This window comes from Polypterus senegalus, chromosome 9, assembly GCF_016835505.1.
Source record: "Polypterus senegalus isolate Bchr_013 chromosome 9, ASM1683550v1, whole genome shotgun sequence".
Lineage (NCBI taxonomy): Eukaryota > Metazoa > Chordata > Cladistia > Polypteriformes > Polypteridae > Polypterus > Polypterus senegalus.
In genome coordinates, this window is record NC_053162.1 from 40,166,844 (window position 1) to 40,190,284 (window position 23,441).

General features: G+C 34.3%; 1 protein-coding gene across 1 annotated transcript in view; it reads right to left on the minus strand.

Annotated features, from left to right (window-relative positions):
• plekhg4 (pleckstrin homology domain containing, family G (with RhoGef domain) member 4) overlaps positions 1–23,441 on the minus strand; it is a 183,003-nt gene that overhangs the window by 70,785 nt on the left and 88,777 nt on the right. The window contains exons 5-8 of the mRNA XM_039762361.1: positions 8,381–8,608; positions 7,851–7,974; positions 4,958–5,051; positions 1,346–1,432 (exon numbers count right to left, since the gene is read on the minus strand). Coding sequence (XP_039618295.1) covers positions 1,346–1,432; positions 4,958–5,051; positions 7,851–7,974; positions 8,381–8,608 — 533 coding nt within the window. The remainder of the gene's footprint in view (positions 1–1,345; positions 1,433–4,957; positions 5,052–7,850; positions 7,975–8,380; positions 8,609–23,441) is intronic.

The window sequence follows — 23,441 nt, forward strand, 5'->3', positions numbered from 1 at the left end:
GAAACAAAAGATTTTAGAAAGAGATGTATTGTTGGTGCAATGTCATACGTCACTTAAAGAACTTCAGACTTTAACAATATAAAAATTGCACTGGTGAAAAACATGGAAACAATTTCGAACATTTACAGAGAGGAAAAACTAGCATTATCAACCTTCACCGTTACCTAATACAGTACTATGCCTGGCTGAATGCATCTATTAAAGCCATGATAAAGAAAGAAAAATGCAGTTGTCACATCTGTAGAATAAAATGCTTAAGGGAGTACAGGTTAATTTTAATGTATACACTGTTATTTTCCTTGATTCTGGCAATCATTTTTTTTTATAGACTGAAGATGCACAGCGTGACAAATCCATATAGAATGCATGTATGCACATTATAATTATGTAAGCTGAATTTTTTCTAGGGTAGTAAAACAATGCAGTAGTCAAGTCTACAGTTTCAAGCACAGAGACCAGAATTCAATTTATAGCTCATTTCTAGCCCTGCAAGTCTCTATTGAGCATCTTGAATTTTTTTGCAACGTTCATGTGGTTTTTCTTTAGGTTTCTGGGATTTGTATACATCCCAAAGACATACTTGGCAAGTTAAATAAACTCTTAATCGACCAAGAATGAGTGTGAGTGCCCTGCAATAGAATGGCATCACCCACAGCTGGATCCTGCCTTCTGGTTTAGTGGTACTGTGTGATATAAAATGAAGGTGTAGAAATATATATATATTTTTCTGTTTCAGTAGGCAGTATATTCAGCAACATAAAGTATATTTTTTATTTGCTACTTCTAAATTATCTTACTTTAAAAATAAAAATAACCAATAACCAATAATGAAATATGAAAATACATATGAAGTCAAAATAATTGAAAGTTTGAACACCTAATAGACAAATGTCATAGAGCATTACTTCCTCATGGATTTAAGTTACATACTGTATCTGTATGACATGTGACTGCTAAGTCAAATCATTGCTAGCACTTCCTTTTGTGACTTGGACTAGAAAAAAATACTACATATGTGCTAGAAGGCTTCAAGGCGTAATATCATCTCATTCTTGACAAAATTGCATTATGGACTGTGAAGTGAAAACTGAACTTCTCCTGCTGTGGTAAACACAGAGTAAACCTGCAGCAGGAAGTCTTAAAGGAGAATAAAGCATCACGCAAGCATCAAACCAGAGAGACTTTAAGTCTCATATATTTAAACACCACAAATTAATTTTAAAAACATTCATTCACAAATTGTTGCAATGTTGTACAATTTTGCAAAAATGATAGGCCTCATATTGTTTCATAAATGAAAAATTACAGAAATAAAAAACAAAGAAACTACTTTTTCTAAAATTACCTGAACAGCTGTGGGTTTTTCCATGCGGAAGGTAAGGTCTCTCTCAGCAAGCAGTAAAATAGCATTGATGCAGCCAGGAAAAGTGCTCTATCACAAAATGATACAGATTGTTTTTGTCACAATTATGTCATATTTTAAATAGTAATGTTTTTACTGTATAGGAGGTGCATTACCTTAAACATTACTTGAAAAGACTGTTCTACTAAAAAATTTGACGAGCACTTTAGTGGATGACTAGGAATTATAAAAATGTATATGTTAGCCATTAACATTGTTTATGGCTAGTACCATAAACTATTCTGGGTGATATACAGGTAATTTGAAGATTACTCATTATCATGGTAAAGTACACACAATGGTAACATACTGGTATGGTTCTATAGTTTAACATACCAATATGATAAAATGAGTAACAGTAACATAACAATATAAAACATTTTTTTACATCTAACAGACTTCAGTGGTTTATAACAACCTTGTAATGTATAGCTGTTATGATAAAATGTAGGATAATTCAAATTATTATTATTATTAGCTAAACTCTACATTCCTAAAAATGTATTTTAATGAAATAAAGAGCATTGTTAGTTTTGTGAATTAAATACTTGTTTAATTGCCAGACTAGCTTCTACAAACTTAAGTTTCTGATTTTTCTCCATATTATTAAGGATGTTTTAATCATGCTAGTTCAACTGGTGACTCCAAACTGAAGCAGTATGACTGAGTACTGATATGTGCATTCCAGGGTTCCCTGCAATGGGATAAAACCCATCAAGATTTAGGTCCTTTCTTGTATACCGAAACATGAATAACTGGAAAAGAAAATTAAACTGTGACATTTCATGTCTATTTTCAGTTAATTCAAAAAATATTATGGAGTGTCAAATACCTTAATAGTTAAAATGGCTCCGGGAAAACAAAAAATAGTCATATTAAAATGCCACCTCTGGGTAAATATTTCAGACATCACAAACTGCACACTGTCAATTTTGTTAGGATGATAAACATAGGAGGCGTCGAAACCATAAAAACTGATGCTTTTCATAAAGATACAGTTTAAAAGACAGATGAATTTCAGATACTTTGAAAGCTGCTGCAAGTCATATACAGTAGTTCAAAACACAGCCTCATGCTCAAAATATCACAAATTCACTGCACATTTGCTTTTTCAAAGATCTCCTACCCGGGTAATAGACTTTCTCAGCTTTAATAGAAGACTGAGGTTCCTTCTGCTAGGAGCCTCGATATAAATAGGGGCCTTGCTTACAGCTATCTCAGGTATACTGTAACACTCTTCTGGAAACATTTTACAAAGGAAACATTCTAGATCCTCTGTAGGAAAATATGGCAAAGCTTTTATATAAGGGAATTAATAATTTTCACTATCTCAAATGTTCATATTTATGGCAAACAGAAAATTGTTCCATTATTAACTATGCTTTACTCATTTCATTGTTTAAGATTGTGATTTTAGTAATAACATGTAATGCTTATTTTAGTAATAAAATGTAATGCTAATTCATACAGCAAATAACAATTTCTTAATTTCACCACTTTCTGTAAATTTTCTTGTTTCATCTATGCAGTCTGAGTAAATTAGACTTTTAAAATTATTTGAGTTAACTATGCCAAGATTAGTTATTAAAGCACTTATTTAAGTACTGTACTTTGTTAATAGGCAAAATGGTATTGTCCCAGTGTGTTTCTCAGAGTTTTGATAATAAAATAATATCTAAAATCTAAAAAGTACACTAACCTGAAGCCATTACCTTGCTTTTGAGATGACAAAAGTCTATCTGTCTCATCAATGTCATGATTATATTTATTAAACAGAATGTGACTCCAGACTATTAGCTACATAAGGTATATAGTTCACATGGTGTCATACCACTTTATTTACAACTGTAAAAATATGGAACTTTTAAGTCTACATATATAAAACAAAAATATAATGTTTGAAAATATGATTTACATACTGTTTCAGATAGAGACCTGTGGGTTTACAGCAAAATGTAGTTTATATGTACCACTGTGCTTCACCGCATCAGCAAATACCTGTTCAAAATGTATTTGATTTACTTCTGGCATTTTTGACCAAACAGTTTTATTATATCTAAAGTAACTGTTCAGGAAGAAGGTAGCTCTTTAATCACCTGTCAAGACCATCTAACTATTATAACTCATCTGAATCTAATCTAGTGGTATGAATATCTAAATGTTCAAAAGCAGCTAGAAGGCCCTTCTCAAAGCATACCATATTGTATGTATCCAGAGAAACAGTCACAGTATTCACCTCAGTGACATGACATAACAGGGTGTCCTGACAAAAGCACATGGTAAGAAATGTAATGAAGAAAAAAGACAGCAGAGACAAATGCACTGGTAAGAAATCTCCCTTCAGACTTTAGCACTTCAATCTCATTGCCTTTAATAAACAGGACTAGAACTCAAGCTTGACATCTTAAAGGTTGTTAGTGACTAACACATTGATAAAAACACACTAATATCAGAACTGCAAATGTAAAGTGGGGATACCAAATAACTTACTGTAAGCTATACAGCACAAACTGGAAATGTAAATTAATTTATGGGGTGAGAGTGATTACCAATGAAGCTTGTAGGTGTACGCATGTTACAAAGCTGTGTGCTGGACTGTGTTTTAACATTGTTTCCACAGATACTCTGACTACTCCCATCTATTAAACTAATTTCAAATCTACTCACAGAAGGTAAACCACTACAATATTAATAGTCTTAAAGTAGGCACATGCTTTTGACATGCAAGCTTTCATTTATTGAAAGCACTGTTTTGGATTCAGACAGCAAGCTCTGCTTTTGTTTATTAAGGCTTGATATGGAAACTGTATCCCATGCAGTACAAACATGGTCACTGTTAACATATATGCATCAAAGATGTATTACAGTGTCCCTTACAAGGTAATATGTGCATTTTGGAGCTACTGTCAATTAAGTAAGAAACAGAATATGCCTGGTTATACTTTGGTGTACATTGCATTTAAAACCTTTGTTCATGCTCAAATATCAAATCTGCCAACATTTGTATTATGTAAACAAATCATTTATTGTCAATATTCAAAGCAATATCATTTTTACTCGAGTTTTACTACACAACATATATCCATCTTGTCATCTTGCATTTCTCATTGTTGGGCGCCACATCTTTATCAGCATGAGCATGAAAAGGTTTTGTATACACCTCTAATCCACATCTTCATTTGTTAGCATCCTCACTTACAGTATACTACATGACATTATGGTGGGCATCAGGATTTACATTATGATAAATTAAAAATGACCAAACAAGAAGGACAGTAATGTCTCATATAAAAGCTATACTTTGATAGATGGCACATAAGACACCTGGAGTCCCAGTCAGAGTTGTACTTTACTTTTTAAAATTTTTAAAGTTGGAGTGTTAGAAGCTGTTTTTCAATCACTCCACAGCCCTGCATTTGCAGCACACATATAAATAAAATTTCAATTATGATATTGTAAGCCTCTAATAAATGGCAATTCTACCATAGAAAAGTGGAAAGAAATTACTTATAATTATAAACACAATTTCCAATAAAGTTCCACGTTTGTTCTTACCTGTACATTATTAAATGCTTTGAAAAGGGCTGGAACAGGGGAACACCTACGAGCATCAACAAGGACAGTCAAACCCATGGCTTGAACATCCTTCCTGTTTGGTAAAAATACCTATGATTAATAAACAGCTTAGTAATATTATGTGAATCAAAACTGTAAAAAAAATATTAAGATCTTTAAATTGTACTTTAAAATGTATCTTTTTATTTTCATTTCTACTGCATTTCATGTGGTTGGAAAAATCAATGTAAACACTTAGGAATCAGATAAAAAGTTGTAAGAATGTAAAAAAGGCCAAGAACAGACAATTTAACTTAATTCTGTTTGCAGGTCTCTACAGAATGTTTGTAAAAAATCATTAAGTCAACATTTGAACATCCTTAGATACTATTGTTTGTGATTCTCCGTGTGAAGAAATATTTTCTAATATTTGTGAGAAATGTACCCCTCATCAGCTTCATCATTTTAAATCATTTTAAAATAACTGCTGCCATCTAACCCATTAACTTCCTTCATATACAGTTATTTAAAATACTGTTATCATGTTACTCCTTTCAATTTTGTTTATTTCAACTGACACATTCAATTCCTTTAAACTAGCTGTAATCAATCTAGTATCTCTTCTCTCAGCACAGTCTGGCACTTTATGCCCTTTTGGTGTTATAGACTTCAACACTATACACTAAAGTATACAGTGATCCCTTAGCTATATCGCGATTCAACTTTCGCGGCTTCACTCCATTGCGGATTTTAAATGTAAGCATATCTAAATATATATCACGGATTTTTCAATGGTTCGCGGATTTCTGCGGACAATGGGTCTTTTAATTTATGGTACATGCTTCCTCAGTTTGTTTGCCCAGTTGATTTCATAAAAGGGACGCTATTGGCGGATGGCTTAGAAGCTACCCAATCAGAGCATGTATTACGTATTAACTAAAACTCCTCAATGATTTATGATATGCTTCCCGTGCGGTACTTGATTGTTTGCTTTTCTCTGTCTCTCTCACTCTCTCTGCGCCTGACGGAGGGGGTGTGAGCAGAGGGGCTGTTTGCTTAGAGCAGAGGTCCTCAATCACAGTCCTGGAGGGCCGCAGTGGCTGCAGGTTTTTGTTATAACCCGGTTGCTTAATTATAAAGCAATTCTTGCCAATAATTTAATTTCATGGCTTGTTAGTGCTTTAACTCTGCTATGTCAAGTAATTATCATATCCTAGATTTTCTTCCCCTTTCTAAGGTTATCATCATCATGATTTGAAGGATAAAATGGACGAGTAATTCTCAGTCTTTCACTTTTTTCTCTTTATTTTCCTTCCAAGTATTTAATTAAACCCAATAGTGCATGATTAATACACAAAGGTGTAAATGGCAACAAGCTAAATGGAGAAATGCTGGTCACTTTTGTCTTTTGCATGTTATTGCTATTTAGGATCAATTAAAAACCAAGAATACAGCTGTTTAAGACTAAAATAAGCAATAAGGTTTCAAAATCTTAAAGAGCGAGACAACTAAAGTGAAGCAGAAGTGTTACTTGAGCAAAGCAATGCTTTTTATTAAGCAAATGGGTTGGAGCCAAAAACCTGCAGCCACTGTGGCCCTCCAGGACCGTGATTGAGGACCTCTGGCCTAGAGGATACGGACGCTCCTCTAAAAAATGCTGCTTTATCGCGGTGCTTCGGCATACTTAAAAGCCCAAAAGCACGTATTGATTTTTTGATTGTTTGCTTTTCTCTCGCGCACGCTCTTTCTCTCTCTGACATTCTGTGCTCCTGACACGCATTCCTTTGAAGAGAAGATATATTTGCATTCTTTTAATTGTGAGAAAGAACTGTCATCTCTGTCTTGTCATGGAGTACAGTTTAAACTTTTGACTAATGGTTGTTATTTCATGTCTAGAGGGCTCTAATAATGTTAACAGTGGGGGAGAGTTTATAAGGGCTTAAAATATATAAAAAATAACCATACAAACATATGGTTTCTACTTCGCGGATTTTCATCTATCACGGGGGGTTCTGGAACGCAACTCCTGCGATCGAGGAGGGATTACTGTACCTGACCTAATCTGTGATTGACACAGCATGCTGTATAACTCTAATGTGTCTTTGTGGACAATGACAAATACACTTGAACTCCAAAGTCTTTCTCAAAATATTTAATTTGAAATAATTCAGAACAAATTTGGCAGAGCTAAAAGGTTCAGATTTTTCATATGTTGCAAAAGAAATAGAGGAAATAAGACAACTGGCTATTAAAAATACTATTTAGTGACTTATATAAACAGACTAGGTTGTGTAAATATATTTAACTGTTTTAAAGATTAGACTAAATTGTAAAACAAGCTCTACTTGTAACTGTAACAAGGTTTATTTACTTTTATCTCTTGAATTCAACAAATGAAAATGTCAAATGACCTTAAAAATAAACATTTTTCCCTTGTAAGTTCAAAATTATAAAATGTTTTGTATCACAGTTTGATGTTTTCTTTCTATCTGTTTCTGCAATTTTTTAATAGCTGTGTTCAATTTTTACTTTGTTCTTCTTTGTTTCTGACAAAGCCACGCTAATTCAATTAAAATACTGGAGCTAAGTCCTAACTCAAAAAACATTTTACATTGAAAGGACCAATACAGAAATTAAAGATGCTGGAAAAAGACATACTGTACAAGTACATTGCATGAATTATGAGACATTGGTGAATGTGACTTGGCTATACATTTTGAAGTGTCTAGTGAGACTGGAAGAGTTATTCTGAGGCTTCATAAATATTTGAAACAATAGTTTATTTTGCAATTTAATTACTGTAATTATGAAAATTTATAACATGTTCAAAAAGCGAAAAATTACTTAAGTAAACACTCTCAAACCTCCCCAATACTTTTAAAATAAACAGTACCTAAGGATTGCATAGAAGTATAAAAGAAGATTAACAAGTTCTTTGCTATTGCAGCTGGGATTCAGCCAAACAGTGTTTCTGGTTGTTATGATCACAACTCCACGTCCACATTTATCTCTTGTACCTAAAAAAAATGCTGCAGGGTTAAATATCAATAACAAATGAATGAATGAACAACTTCATAAATGTGCATGCAGCACTGCAATAATGATTCCTAGATGTGTTGTCTAGATTCAAGAATGGTATCTGAAATAATACTACCACATACAGATTTAATACTGAATATTTAACAGGGCCCATGTTTTAAGGAAATACACATTATAGTTTCTACAGTTATCTTCAGGTCTCATTAGAAAAAAAATTCAGCTTAATGAAGATATATAGTACAAATACATACTGTATAGTATGAAACAAAGACACTAGTGATTACTTTGACATTTAATTACATTATGAGAGATTCTAACTTAAGATCAGTAATCAGCCACATGGACATTATATGGTGAGGGTAACTGCTCGATAAATGTACATACCAGGAAGACAGATAACCCCTGAATGCAATACATCCTGGTTTAAATCAAGTGCTTTGCATGGTAGTGACTGTTTCTTTGTATAGCTGGGTTTGAAAGTTTGCAGGGATTCCTGATGTCTCAATGTGCATCTGTCTTCTTTATCACCATGCTGACACAACTGCTTTTGAATGGATGTGGTACCTTCCCAAGAACCCTCTTTCCCATTCTCCAAGCCAAGAATGCTTCCTTCTAGAAGAAAAGTATACAATTATATATTCAGGAGATGAGAAAGAGCCCAGATGCATGCACAAGGGTTAACTGTTTCTCAGCATTTCAGATGAAGGAAGGCTCTGTGTCAGCTCTATATTCCATTCTATTAGTCTAATTCTGAAACATTTTCTTGTTGAGTTGGATTTCCTCTCTATGCTACTGTAATCATATGCCACTGAAATTAGCTTTCTTTCAAAATATTTTAGCATCATTTCAATAAATTATATATTGCACTGAATATATGTTTTTATATTCACTGCTTTATAATAATAAGCAATGATAATGTAAACAATGTTACATTTCTAAGGTCATCTTGGATAAGGGTATACTGTATTTTGTCAACTGTTAATTTGCCCAGCATAAAGAACATATATTCTGCTTGTTAGATGATTTGAAGCATTTCTACACAAAAATATACAACATGAGGCAAAGCAACAAAACAAAATGCATAAGCAATCCATGAGACAAAGCAACCAAACAAAATGCATAAGCAATCATTAAAAAGCTATAAAATGTATTTGCCCTTTTGTTGATCTTCCACATTACTGCATCATGCTAACTGCACAAGCAATGTAAAAACAATTTAAGGCATCACTGGGGTGAAACCTTCTCCATAGTAGTATGTGAGACTGATCAATAATGACAGAAAATGTCTGTGTACTTATTGCTGCTAAAGGGGATGTAAACAGCTACTGAGCTAAGCAGGAGTGGGGTATTTTTTCACACAGGGCAGTGGTTGTAGAATAACTTTAATTAAAAAATAAATATATAAACATAAAAAGTATATGTTGTTGATTTACTCAGTGTACCATTCAATTAATATTAAGTTTCATCCGACTTTATAAATCACTGTGGAAAAAACAGTAATGCAGAAACTTACAAAGGTGTAGTTACCTTGTCATGGAACTAAATGCTTAATTTTTTGTGAGCTTCAATTGAAAAAAGCAAAACCTAAAGTTAGTTACATAATTACATTAAATATTTGCAGATGCTGTATAAACTTGATATTTCCAGGTGCTCTATAAACTTTAAATATTTTGTATTTTACATATAACCACTGTATACCTTACCAGAATGATTACAATTACCCACTTTTGCTCCTATAATGTAGGTTGCTAAAAAATGCAAGTTCCTCTAATATTACCTTCAAAACAAATGCACACATTAATCATTAACAGCTATTTTTTCACTCACAATACTGCATGTTTTACTATTACAGAAACACATACATAAGAAATTTGACAAATAAGGGTAGACCATTCAGTCCCTAAAGATTGTTTGGTTAGCTAATAGCTAACCCGTCCCAATATTTCATTCTGGATGCCATTTAAGGGCTGTCAAGGGTTCAACTGTGAGTGGTTGAGTGCTTCTTGGCCATTGTCTTAAATGAACTTCAATTTAATTTATAGCCTTAAATAGGTGACTCAATATTTAAGATTTAAACAGTTTTAAAGAATTCTGCTAAACCAGCTTTACTAAGATAAGCGCTACCACTGAAAGTTTGCGTAAATGTATAATAAATACAGATGCTGTTATCTATTAGTAAGCGACTGCTTTCTGAAAACGTAACTTGAAGCAAGACACAATAGTATACAAGGGAAAAAAACATTAATGACTTTGATAAGAGAATTATACTTCTTTGTTCAAAAGGAGAGTGTCAAATCAAAATGGTTACTAAAATCCTTCACCCACTGCAACTAACAATGAGGGACGAGCTAAGAAAGTGAAAATTTAAATAATTTTTCTCATCTGATAGACTATACAGTAATTTTTCAAGCACTGGCATTTTGCATACAGTATACATATAAACATATGAATACAGACATACTATGCAAACTGTATATGTTCTTCATAGTCTCATTTGAACCCCAACTTGCACAGAAACTGGAGGTGTAGCGGAAGTGAGTTTTCATAAACAGACCAAAATTTTGGTTGTATTTTAATAGAATTTTTAACATAAACGAGTTTTCAAAAAGAGTGAGACTACAAATGCCCTCCCCAGCAACCCTGTTTCAGACATGCACAACTGAGGAACATCTTCAGGACTATAATAACGCCTGAATAATGGGAAGGGGAGAGGGGGGAAACGAAGTTAATGTTTCCTTTTTCTCCTACTCTCTTTGAAAGAACAATTTTGTCTCTTCTATTCCAGACCCAGAAGTCCCATTTCTTCTGCATCACACCATATTTAAGAAACTAAGAGACCAAAAGTCGACATTTACACTTCAATTAGGTTAGTTTTATGCTTGCATAATCTGTTATTTTAGTCTTATTTTTTATGGACATTAAACAGGGCATCTTGGAGGTTCCCAACCCTCTAATCTGTTTCTTTTGTCTCAATACACCTGACAAACCAATGGTACTTTAGTTTCCCTTTATATCTGGGTAGTTGGCTACAACATGTCCTGAATTGCTTTAATAAAACATAGCTTTTCATTCATCCGCTGGGATCTCTTCTTCCCTCTTAAATTGGGTTTACCTATCTCCTTGGTTCTGGAGCATCTTTTTTTATCTTTTTAGTATTGCTCCTATAATGTGCCTCTCTCTTTTGACTCCTGTACTGCTTACACCACTGGCTAAGAGAAAAAGGAGGGCAGCATCGGGAACAGAATGACAGATCACAATGTAGAGGAACAAAGCAAGGGGATCGGAGAGAATCACCTAAGCCCTATATGCAAACTGAAAGATAAAATCTAAGGACAAGCGAGAAGAAATAGTCTTACAAAGAGAAAAAATTGGGTGATCACATTTGTCAAAAAGGAGGTTTTCTTAAACTCAGAAATAAATCAATAAGCTCTCCTAATGCACTCTCCATATTATCATTTGCTAATTAATCTTTTATATTTTAGGTGATAGTTACAATACAGCCAGGGTTTAATTCCTAGATAAAGTTTTCACTTAATTTAACCCTTTTCCTATATTTCAATTATTTTGTAAATATATGGTTAATTTTTGTTTTGTTTTCTTGTCTACATGAATTTTCCTAATGAAATGTTTTAAGTTATTGTTCTATCTTACTGTGTATGTTTCTTTTGCTATGTGCACTGGGGGCAGGGCCATATGATAGAGCAGCTAGGGGGCCACTCCTAGTATTTTTTAAGGGTCAGCATCTCCTCAATGTTCTGCTTTGACATTGGTATTATTAATGCTTTTTTGATTTCACTTGCCTTTTTTAGATCTGTGTCACCGGATGGATTATTCAGTTTATGGAGATTATGGTTTTGATTTAGGCCCTAATTTTAGGAGTCTGGACTTGTTTTCTTAGGCTTTGGTTTGCCTCTTGTAGGCAATGTTTTGTTTATGATATTTGTCTAATACTTTATTTTTAAGTTCCTCTCTTTCTGTTATAATGGATGGACTCTTTATCCCTTACTAGGCCAGGGGTCCAGTATAATGGATTTTGTTTTTGGTTTGGGAATTGGGGGACTGTGACATTCACTGTCCTGAACAAGGGAATACCATTCCCCCATGCACTTGGTGGCTGCTTCCCTTCTGGTGAGCCCCAGAATGAGGACACACAGGGCAGCATGAGAGTTGTGATCCCATAGTGCCTGTTGGGTTACAAGGGGACAGACAGAGGGAGCTTTCAGAAACTGACCATCCTAAAACCAGGGCTTTTCACTTCACCCAGAGGGGCTTCATGGAGATAGTGGATTAACCGGAGTTGGGGTTAATAGAGAGCTCTCTGATTTTCCAGGGGAGTCAAAGTCAGGGGAGGAGACAGACAACACTCGTCTGGGAGGAGCAGAGGAGAAAGAAAGGTGGACTGTGCCGAGCTGCTGAGAAAAAACATGTCTGTTAAAGTTAGTCTGGTAAATTAAAGTTTTGAACACAGGACTGTCTTATAGTTGAGATGTGTCTGGGGTTATGGGTTCAATGACATCCCTCTGGGTGGCCATACTTTTAATAAATCTTTTCTTATTTAAAGGATTATACTATTGGCTTAAGGATTTTATAGTTTTCTTCTCTCACTTATTTTTAACTTTACTTTATTTCAACTATTTCCCCTGTGCAGGCCATAAATGTACATATTGAGCTTGGAGAGGCGAGGGCTACATTTGTTGTTCACACTTGTGTGAGAGTACAGTATGAATTTTGTCTTTGGAGCTTGTACCTTTTTCAATTTGGTGAACAGGCAGAGAAATCACAACAATGACAATCCCTTCTTGAATAAGAACACTAGCATATTTTCCTCCCAACCCACATCTGCGGCTATTGTTTGAAGGGTGACCATTTAATCACTTATGCTCATGTTGCCTGTTTAAACCCAAGAAGCAATTTACCATCCCTTCTGAGCATACTGAAGTATCAAACATTTTTCTAAATGATTTATAAATATTCTACGGAGGAGCAACAAGGATGATTAAAATGATTTAAGGGGCTTACAAATTGAACACACTGGGGCTATGTATTAGGCCGTTAATTAAAGATCCACCTACACTGATGCAAAAACCCTATAAACTTCTTTAAATCTCCAGAAAATCATGAGGGATGGGGTGTGGTTGGCTCCTTCTGGCCACTATAGCTAGCATGGTGTAATGTTTCCTTTAATGTGTCTAAAGTATTTGTTGTTGTTGTTTGTTTAGTTTAGTGACTAATTGTTAAAACAAGAACAGTAGATTGCTGTTTTTTTAAGTTCCATGACATCTTTCTGTAATTGCTTTTATTGAACAAATACACATCTTATCTTGGGGTCACTCAATTTTGTTTGTCCATGATTATCTTCTGTCCAGCTGGAAAGTTGGAAAGTAAAGGTCCAAGACTAGACTGGTAGATGGATGAGACAAAATCAAATAAAATTCAGATAATTAACACAAAGAAAAATTAACACACATTTTCAAACAAGATCACAGTCATGTAACCTCTCAGTTGCTGGCACGCCCTACTTACAATAATTTTCAAACAAGAATACTGTCATCTAACCGCTCAGTTACATTATTAATGCGTATCTAAAATTCGAAGCTCATCATCTCTTCTTTATTAAATCTAATGAAGCAAAACTTAGAATGGAACATACGCAAGGTATCATTGATCACATTAAAAATTCAAATATCAATAGTTCAGACAAATTCAAAATAGGTAAAGCAGTAATATTACCATCATCATATCAAGGTAGTCCAAGAGCACTGCAACAGTTATATCATGATGCAATGGCAATATCCCCAACTACCGGTCGGCCAGATTTATTTATTACACTGACATGCAATGCAATTGCCAATGAATGGTCAAAGTCATTCTGTTGATTTATTACTGATTCATTTACCAAGTCAGAATATAATTCAATTTAAAGAGGACAAAGAAGCAGAACCTTTAGAGGTAGCAAAAAACAGACATACAAAATTACTGGCTTATTTTGAACTTAATAATACAGATGTAAATACAAAAGCATATACGTATGCTCAAATTCCTCAGCATTACACATGGCATCCAAGAAAAATTAATTGAAAAGGGTTGCTCGATTAAAATATTGTATCACCAAAAGATATCGAACTGTTTCATTTAAAATTCTTGTTACGTGAATCAAAAGGAGCAACGTCTTATAAAGATGTTCTAACTATAGATGGAACTACATACAGTACCTTTCAAGAAGCAGCACGAGCAGCTGGGTTATGTAAATCGGATGACAATATGTTTGAAATGATGTCTGATGCCGCTTCTGTAATGATGCCTGACAAATTAAGACACTTCTTCGTGTACTTAATTATGATGGCATAAGTTGATGTGTTACAATTATGCGAAGTGTTCAAAGGACCATTATTCAAAAAGTCGAATGAACAAATGGCTCTTTCGTTCATCAAAGACATGTTAGAAGCAGAAGATTTAACGATGCAGCAATTTGGACTTCAAGAACAAACAGACTAATCAGAGGTGAAGAAAGAGAGCAGATGAAACTTTAACAGTGGAAGACAATAAAAAATTATATCAGAAAAGTTAATTCTAAATATTGTTTTTACTGAAGTTTTACAGTAGAAGTGAACATAATGCATATGTAACAATTCCCATGAAAAAAAAGTCTCTTTACATTGTATTTCCGGAAAAACAAACCCGGGGGTTGGTTGGAGAGTGAAGTGAGCAGGGGGCAAAGCCCACTAGTGTGTGTGTGTATATATATATATATATATATATATATATATATATATAGCAGATTGAGATCTACCTACTATATAATAAAACACTATGGTTTGTGTATGTATTTGTCTCTCAGAGCAATATGACTGGTCAGTATGGCTTTAGTGTTGGTGCTGGTGTGAGACACACAAGGAGAAGAAAAGGCATAGGAGGCATGCTGAGAGAGTTATAAATGTATAAAAGTGGACAGGAGACAAGAAAGGTGCCACGAAAATAATGACCTGCAGGCTTTACAGTAATACAATACATAAAATACAATACAATTTATTTTTGTATAGCCCAAAATCACACAAGAAGTGCCGCAATGAGCTTTAACAGGCCCTGCTTCTTGACAGCCCCCCAGCCTTGACTCTCTAAGAAGACAGGGAAAAACTCCCAAAAAACCCTTGTAAGGAAAAAATGGAAGGAACCTTGGGAAAGGTTTCACCCTTGTAAGAGGGAGTGCCAGTCGAGAAGTTCAGACATGCGCAGATACAAAAGAAAGGCACTGAAATTACATATTGGGCAAACAATAACAAATATTGTTTAATTATTCTATTACTTGTCTTCGACAGGTAACATGGCTATTATACATAAATAAATTTACCAAAACCTAGATATGCATTAGCTTTTCCTCTTTCGCATCCAGGCACAATTACTCCATAGTCAAAAGCAAAAAAAACATACTTTTATATGTAGCTTTCCTACAAAATTAAATTGTACATTCAAGTTATTTTATATCCAATAAACTATTAGTATTACACAATTGATCCAATAGATTTAATGCAAATACCATACATGATCCATTACTTCTCCACTTTCTACATAAACTCAGGCTATGCAAATAGAGGTAAAGCTTAAATATAATTTTATATGATACATTGTTATGAGTTCAAGAAGAAGAAAGCTCAAAATCTCAATTTTTAATGTAACAATTCAATTTTCTAATATAAACTTGCTGAAATTCTCCCTCTTCAGAATGTATTTCAAGTAATATGTGTGTTATATACATGTGACCTTTGCTAAAAGAAATTCAGCAATGACTTCCTCCTAATTATAAAGATGTACCACAGAAGTTATGATTTAATAAACTAAATTTCACCGTCATTGTCACCCTGTCATATTACTCTCTTTCAGCAACATGTCTTTCTGATCACAAGTTTAATTTTTGTTACTTCAGGTTTGTCTGGAGTAGGTACTCCAGATTAACGGGTTCTGCACTAAGCTACATGTCCATTAACTTTGCATGGTTTTGTTACTCAAAGCTTTCTCTAAATGACTTCTGAATAAATTACTCAAAACAGCATTGTAAGCAGATTTCCATGATACTTTCTAGATTGAATATATGCTGTTATAATCTCATATACAGTGGTGCGCCATAGTTTGCTCCAAAGCCTTGCAAACCTGAACCTATAGTTATATCCATTGAATTAGCTGTACTGAACTGTAGTGTGGTTGGGCAACAACTGCGTTCTGCGGACCATTTTGCACTTATTTATGTCTCAGTAGCTGATCCACTTAGAGGGTTACTTACCCCCCAAAGACTGCCACCTGTATATTCCAGTTCTGCATCTGCCTTTTATCTCATCTCAATCTGTCACAATGCAATGGCAGCATTCCACAAGCCATCTAATGGACTTTACAGCTGATATCAATTTACTGGACATTCTCAGACATCAACTTCCCTCTGCTATCCTCCACTCAAGTTTTACTGCACAGATGTACTTAATTCATCTTCCACCTCATTATGTCCTGTCGTAGCCTGCACCACACGCTTTTGTAGCTGTCATTTCTATTCAGTCTAGCTACCTTTCATTCTCTCTCACTCTCTGTATGTTGGTATTTATATTCTGCCTTGTCAGCTTTCGTTGTTGATATTTTTCTTCAGTCTTGGTTCCTGCAGTTTTTTAATTCTGTCTCATCCCCTTTCCATAATACTGTTTTTGTTCTACTCAAATTTAAACCAATCAGATTTTAAGTAACAGATAAGATCATGACATCTACTATATGCAGAACAATGAAATGTTTTGTAGCCTATTTTGGGTGTAAGTTCCAATGCTTTCACATTCTTGATTATTTAGCTTATCCTTGAGTGTCTAATATATTTTCTAGTGCATTTTAAGCAAATGTATCCAGTCCCTTCACTTTATAAGTCTCTTCCAATTCAAAATCTATATCAATTCAATAACAACTAATTTTTGTTTTACTATAGTGAAGCATAATTGGCTATAGATTTATAACTCCATTTTCCCTTGATATTGCATTTTTGCTTATTTTGCCAAGTGTGCACTTTTGATATTCTAGACAATTGCTTCCATTGTGGGGTAGCTTAATTTAAATATTTCATCTATGTCCTTCTCTCTTTGTTAACGTACGTTTGCTGCTATGAATTAATTCATTCTTAGTCTCATTCTCAATTTAATTTTTTAATTACCTTTACCTTTCCTTGCAGATTTTAGGCATTTGGATTCATCACTGTCAAGATGAATTATTTCTCCTACTGGCCCCTTTACATTGCCTAACAGCAGCCGTGTTATATATTTCTATTGATATATCTCTATTGATTGCTTTGTACATATTACTTACTTAATTAAGGCTAGCATACTTTTACCATATACTGAGTTTCTACACAATTAAGAAGGAAGATTTTTTTCTCCTTTAACAGATTAATTCTGTTGTCAAAAGATGCTTTATCCAGCTTTGTCTTTTAGTCAAGGTTAAGCCTTTTTTATCTCCTTGGGATCTTGAGAAAGCTACACATGCTTTTATCTTTTCTCGACTTGATTACTGTAACTCATTGTATTCTGGGATCAGTAAATCCCTAATATACAGGTTGTAGCTGGTTCAAAATGCAGCTGCTCGTTTTTCTAGTTGGGGCAAAAATTTGGCCATTGTATCTACAATAACCTCTTTACACTGGATACCAGTTAGCTTTAGAATTGGTTTTGAAATTGTGCTGCTGGTTTTTAACTCATTACATTTATCTAAATTGTTGTGTTTTACACCAGCCATCCACAGAGATCAGCATTTTTTTGTTCCAACACAGCTGCTTAATGTGAAATCAATTACTGCTGCTGAAGCACGTATTGCTCAATCAACATTTTTATGCTTCAACAACATTTTAGTTGTTTCAATTATTAAGATTCCCCACCCTTAATGTCTTGTTTTATACAGCTTCTTTCACTGTTTTTAATTCCTTCTTATTAGCAATTAGATCAAAATGAAAAAGGAACCAGCAGATCTCCATATAAGTTGTGTCTATTTACACCTGTGTGTATCCATTATAAACTATCTGGTTTATTAAAAATTTTGGAACAAAACTTAAGAGAAAAATGTGAAAGACTGAGAATTACTAATCTGCCAATTTAGAAAAAAAATCATTTAAATGATATCCTTGGAAAAGAAAAAAATATTGACTGCAAGAATGACCTGCAGTGGGCTGGCACCCTGCCTGGGGTTTGTTTCCTGCCTTGCACCCTGTGTTAGCTGGGATTGGCTCCAGCAAATCCCCATGACCCTGTAGTTAGGATATAGCGGGTTGAATAATGGATGGATGGAATTCCAAAGCCAAACAGAATGAAAATGTATAACGCAATGAATACCTCTTAGGCAACATGAAACATAATTTTCTTTCAATTTATTACGTTTTACTATTTTTTACTATGATTAATTATTTACTGTAATGTAAAATAATTAGTTCTATTATGCATATGTGACAATTCCCATGAAAATAACAATCTGTTTAAATTGTACATCCACTTCCCCATGTGCGAAGTGGATTGCACGTAGCGCCCACCCGGGGATTGGTGAGCGAAGTGAACAGGGGGAGAGCCCCCTAGTAAGTATATTAAAGAATTTATGTTTGGAGGTTTGTTCCAAATGATTTGACTTCCAACACTATTAATACTCATGGAATTTTTGGCAGCTTTTGTTCTGCAAACAGAATGGTTAAGCCTCTAAATAATGTATATTTTTTGTTATATGGTTCCTTTTCCATATGTGCTCTCTCAACAAGACTGGCAGTTCAAACTTGGGCCTGTGTGTGTGGCTGAGCAGGCTCTGCAATTAATTACTGCCTAGCCTGGGGTTGGTTTCTCTCTTATGCCCAATGGCATCATAAGTTCAATGTTTATCACTTCTCTACAAGAAATATTTGGAAACTTTGGTTAATGTGGTTTTCTGCAGTGCCTTCAATATTTTAAGGAATGCAGGTCAATCTTATTTTTTTAGCAGTTTGTCCCCAATTAGTCCCCTTTTATTTGAAAAAGTCTGTCAAATTTTAGATCCCATTTCATATTAATCTTATTCACTGTGGGGTGGATAAATTATTGAAAAGCCTTTTTTTAAGGGACTTAATAAAAGGATAACTCATCACTTTAATTAAATAATTAAGACTGGCTATTTACTCCTGGTGACGCTCTCTCTCTTAAAAAGGTACACTAATCATTTTCTGCATGAAAAAATGTTATGAGTCAATTAAATTATATGTTAATACTTTTAGTACATCCACAATACTACATTTTCATTTAAAAAGTTCATGTCTGAAAATGATGAGTATGATCTCTAGAGCTGTAAACTTATGAAAACCCTGGCTCAGAATTGCAGTGTGGATGGGTGAAACTGCAGACTCTAATCTCACTATGATTGGTTGGTAACACTGCTGAAAACACATTACTTTAACATGGCCTTTTTATAACTTCATTTTAATCGTAATTTAACTTAATCCTTATACTCTGTATGTTCAATTCATCATAACAACTATTCATGGTGGCTCTAAAATCGGTACTGACCCCTACTCTCTTTTCTGTTTCTTTTTCCGGTTTCTTTGTGGTGGTGGCCTGCGCCACCTCCACCTACTCAAAGCTTCATGATGCTTCAACAATGATGGACGGATTAAAAGGAAGAAGTCTACGTGACCATCATCATCATCAAGCCCTTCCGTGAGAACCCTAAATCCAAAGAGGACTGTTTCATTTATGTTAGGTAGAATGCCCAGAGGGGACTGGGCGGTATCATGGTCTGGAATCCCTACAGATTTTATTTTTCTCCAGCCGTCTGGAGTTTTTTTGTTTTTCTGTCCCCCCTGGCCATTGAACCTTACTCTTATTCAATGTTAATGTTGATTTATTTTTTATAATTATGTCTTTCATTTTTCTATTCTTTAATATGTAAAGCACTTTGAGCTACTGTTTGTATGAAAATGTGCTATATAAATAAATGTTGTTGTTGTTGTTATTGGTTCATGCTTATTACATAGCTCTTCCCTGATTGGATACTGCTCATTACAATGTCCCATTTATTTTCTGAATGGTTACCCTTCACGTAAGGAAACCAGTAACACATAGCAGGCATAGAGGAGTTGTTTCAATTTGTGTCTGTTATGGCGTTTACCTGCATTCATCTAAACTTATTTTGTAAAGTCTGAATACTGCATACAGTACATGCACAAAAGGCAAATAATTTACCGGTTGCTACAGTTTTGCCATGGCCAGCAGTGTTACCATGTCTTAAAGGATTTTTCCATCGATGTATGCTTGCCCAGTATACAGTAGGTGAATGTCCAAGTTACATGTGTTTTTGGTCATTTTAGCGTGGGCAGAAATACTTTACTAAGATTTCAAGCCCCAGTGTAGACAAAGAATTTTTCATTTAAAAAATACAGTTTTTAAATGAAAATGTAGTAGTCTGGACATAGTCTTTGTTGTCAAGCTATAATTGCTGATTCAATTCACATAATATTTATTTTTTAGAAAGAAATCGAATCATATCAAAATTAAGTAAACTGCACAATGGTTTAGTAGTATAATGTAAATATTAGGTGATCAATTTCAAAAAAGAGAGTAAAAGAGGTTTGAAAGAGAAGAATTGAAAATACTACTTTGGTTCTTATAAATTATTATATACATTCACCCATTCTAAAGTAGGGGCCCACAAGAAGTATGAAACTATCCTGAAACAAATGCACTCAAGCCAGGAACTACCACTGAATGTCAATTTTTCAAAGGACTTGCTCAGATCCAAAATAAAATAATTCAGAATTGCCAAATGGCCCAACATCTTACCTTTGTCAGCACGGGAAACCCATGCAAGAAAGGGAAAACCATTTACCATTGATATAGAATGTAAACCAGTCAAAAATAAAGAAAGGGTCAAAACTCTAGAGGGTCTGCTCCAAGGTTATTATAGTTAACGAAAACTAAAATCAAAACTGAAACTATTATTAAAAAAACATTTTCGTAAACTGAAATAAAATAATTAACAAAACCGAAATGAAAACTAAAACTAAACAAAACTATTAAAGTAGCTGGAAAAACTAACTGAAATAAAATAATAATTTACTAAAATATTTGTAGTTTTCGTTTTTGAATGAATATTCTTGCCGTTAGTCTTTAACCCTTTTAAGTTTTAACTCTAAAACAGAAAGTCATCCACCACGAGCCGCCCGCATATATTCATCCAGTGAACGGCAGCTGGTGAAGGAGGGCAGCAGTTCACAAAGCATTTGCGGTGACAGAGCAAACTGAGTGCGGGTGCATAAAGCATGTGAAATAGAAAGCGATTTGCGTGCCGCCTTTCTTTGTGTATCAAGATGTAATTCAGATGGCTGAAATCAGAATGTGCTGGTCAATAAAACGTTTACCATAGAAAAATCACAAGTGAGTAACGTTTCAGTTTATTTCTCAGGTGTCTGCTATTTGTTGACAGCAATTCACCTGCCACTTAGCACAGGAGAAATCGTTTTTACTTTCTCATATATGAAGTATACAGAAAGTATAGTAATCATGAAAAATTCGACCTCGATATTTTGATGAATCTTGACGTTATAGACTAACCAGTGTCCAACAATACTGTTTTTGGAATTGCGTGTTGCGCTCTCTGTCGTGTGTAAACACGTTAACTCAAAAACGTAGATAGATGGATGAAATTCGCATGTGGTTGTTACACCACAATTGTAGATCTGTATTAACTTTTGGGCCAAATCCATCACCCAGAAGTGGTACTTTATCTGAACACATACTCAATTTTTTTTATTTATACAGCTGCAGAGTCCGATTTATTCAACTTTACTTTTTAATAATTGTTCAATATATTATTAATTTGATTTGTTGTTGATGGTAATGTACATAATATTGAAATATAATCATTGTCTTGCAGTTTACTCCTCAAATATCCATCCCCATATCTGAGTATACAAGAAAGTCGAGGGAGAGCACTCCGGATTTTAAAAATAAAGGCGATCGAGAGACTGACTAGGTCATCATACAAGATCAGCATATTGTTACTGACCAATCACTTTTGCTTTAAAAACATTGTTTAACAACGGCGATACAAACAAAGGTAGAGAGTCTGACAAGTAATGAAAAACTACTAGTGGGTTTTGTATTTATTCCATATTTATTAATTTATCTTTTTTAGTTCATATTCCCAACTCAAAATCCCTAATATTGTGAAAGTAATCCATTAGCAGAATATTTTAAAATATTTGTCTCCCTTTTTTCAATGTTTTCTCTCTCTCCCAAAATAGATAGTTGAAATATCATATTCTTTTTGTTTTTAACATCAGCCTTATCATATATATTGCATACCAGGGATTTTTCCTGCCTTGCGGTAGGCTCCAGGTTTTCTGAAATCCCTCGGGATAAATAAGTTTTGATAAAGTATATATTGTTCCTAATATCAGACGCTGTCTCTGTTGTTTTGTGCCTGTCTGTACTCTTATTACCTGCTCTTGCCCTGCTCATTATGGGTTTACTGTTCTTATGGTGGGCTATTCAAGACTCACCACACCTAACCTTGACACTACATGCTTGTTGTTCTTTGTTTCCCTCAATACAGCTAGGTGGGGTCTGCACACTGATTCAAGTCTAAAAGCCCTGTTCTTCCTAAGCCCGTGTGATTTTCATGACAAAATATTTTAAAAATGATAAAACTGTCTAAAATTGTTCATATTCAGTGTCTAGTTTTGATTATGCTTGTTTTTATCAGACAAAAATAAAGCCAGATAATAAACCAGGCAGTATAGTAAGCTTCCACTAACATTAAACTCATATCCAAATCTGTTAAGTGTACAGTTTTGTCTGATTGTGACACAAATCTAACTCTGTAGGCGCTCCATGCCATAATTACTAAAACTAAAACTGAAACTAATATATATAAAAATAAAATAGAAATGTCTTTGTGAAATAAAAACTAAACTAAAACTAAAAATACATGATGAAGGAAAACTAAAACTAAACTGAATTTCCAAGTAAGGTCAGAAAAAATATAGAAATAAAAACTAACATAAAAAGGCAAAACTATAATAACCTTGGTCTGCTCTCATATTATTATTACTGCTACAAATTTAATTAGAAATATGCTCAATGAATACAGTATTCTAAAACAGAAATTAAGGTAATTTGTAGGAAAGCGTTGTGGTATAGCGGGTCTGCAGCTTCAAAAAAAAAAAAAGGGCCAGTTTTAAATCCATAGAGCTGTATCACTCTCCATGGGAATTACTGCACGACCACCGGGAGTTAATGAAGTAGTTGGAGCAAGTCACACTTGCGTGTGGGTGCGATCATTCTCAATTGCTTCATTGGCTTCCTGCGGCGTGTGATTAAGGCGCTGTGCCCACGGAGACGTGAGGGTATATATGCAGGTCGGCACAAGGAAAGTGGAAGAAATCAAAGGAAGGAAGAAATCAAAGAAAAGAGGTTAAAAG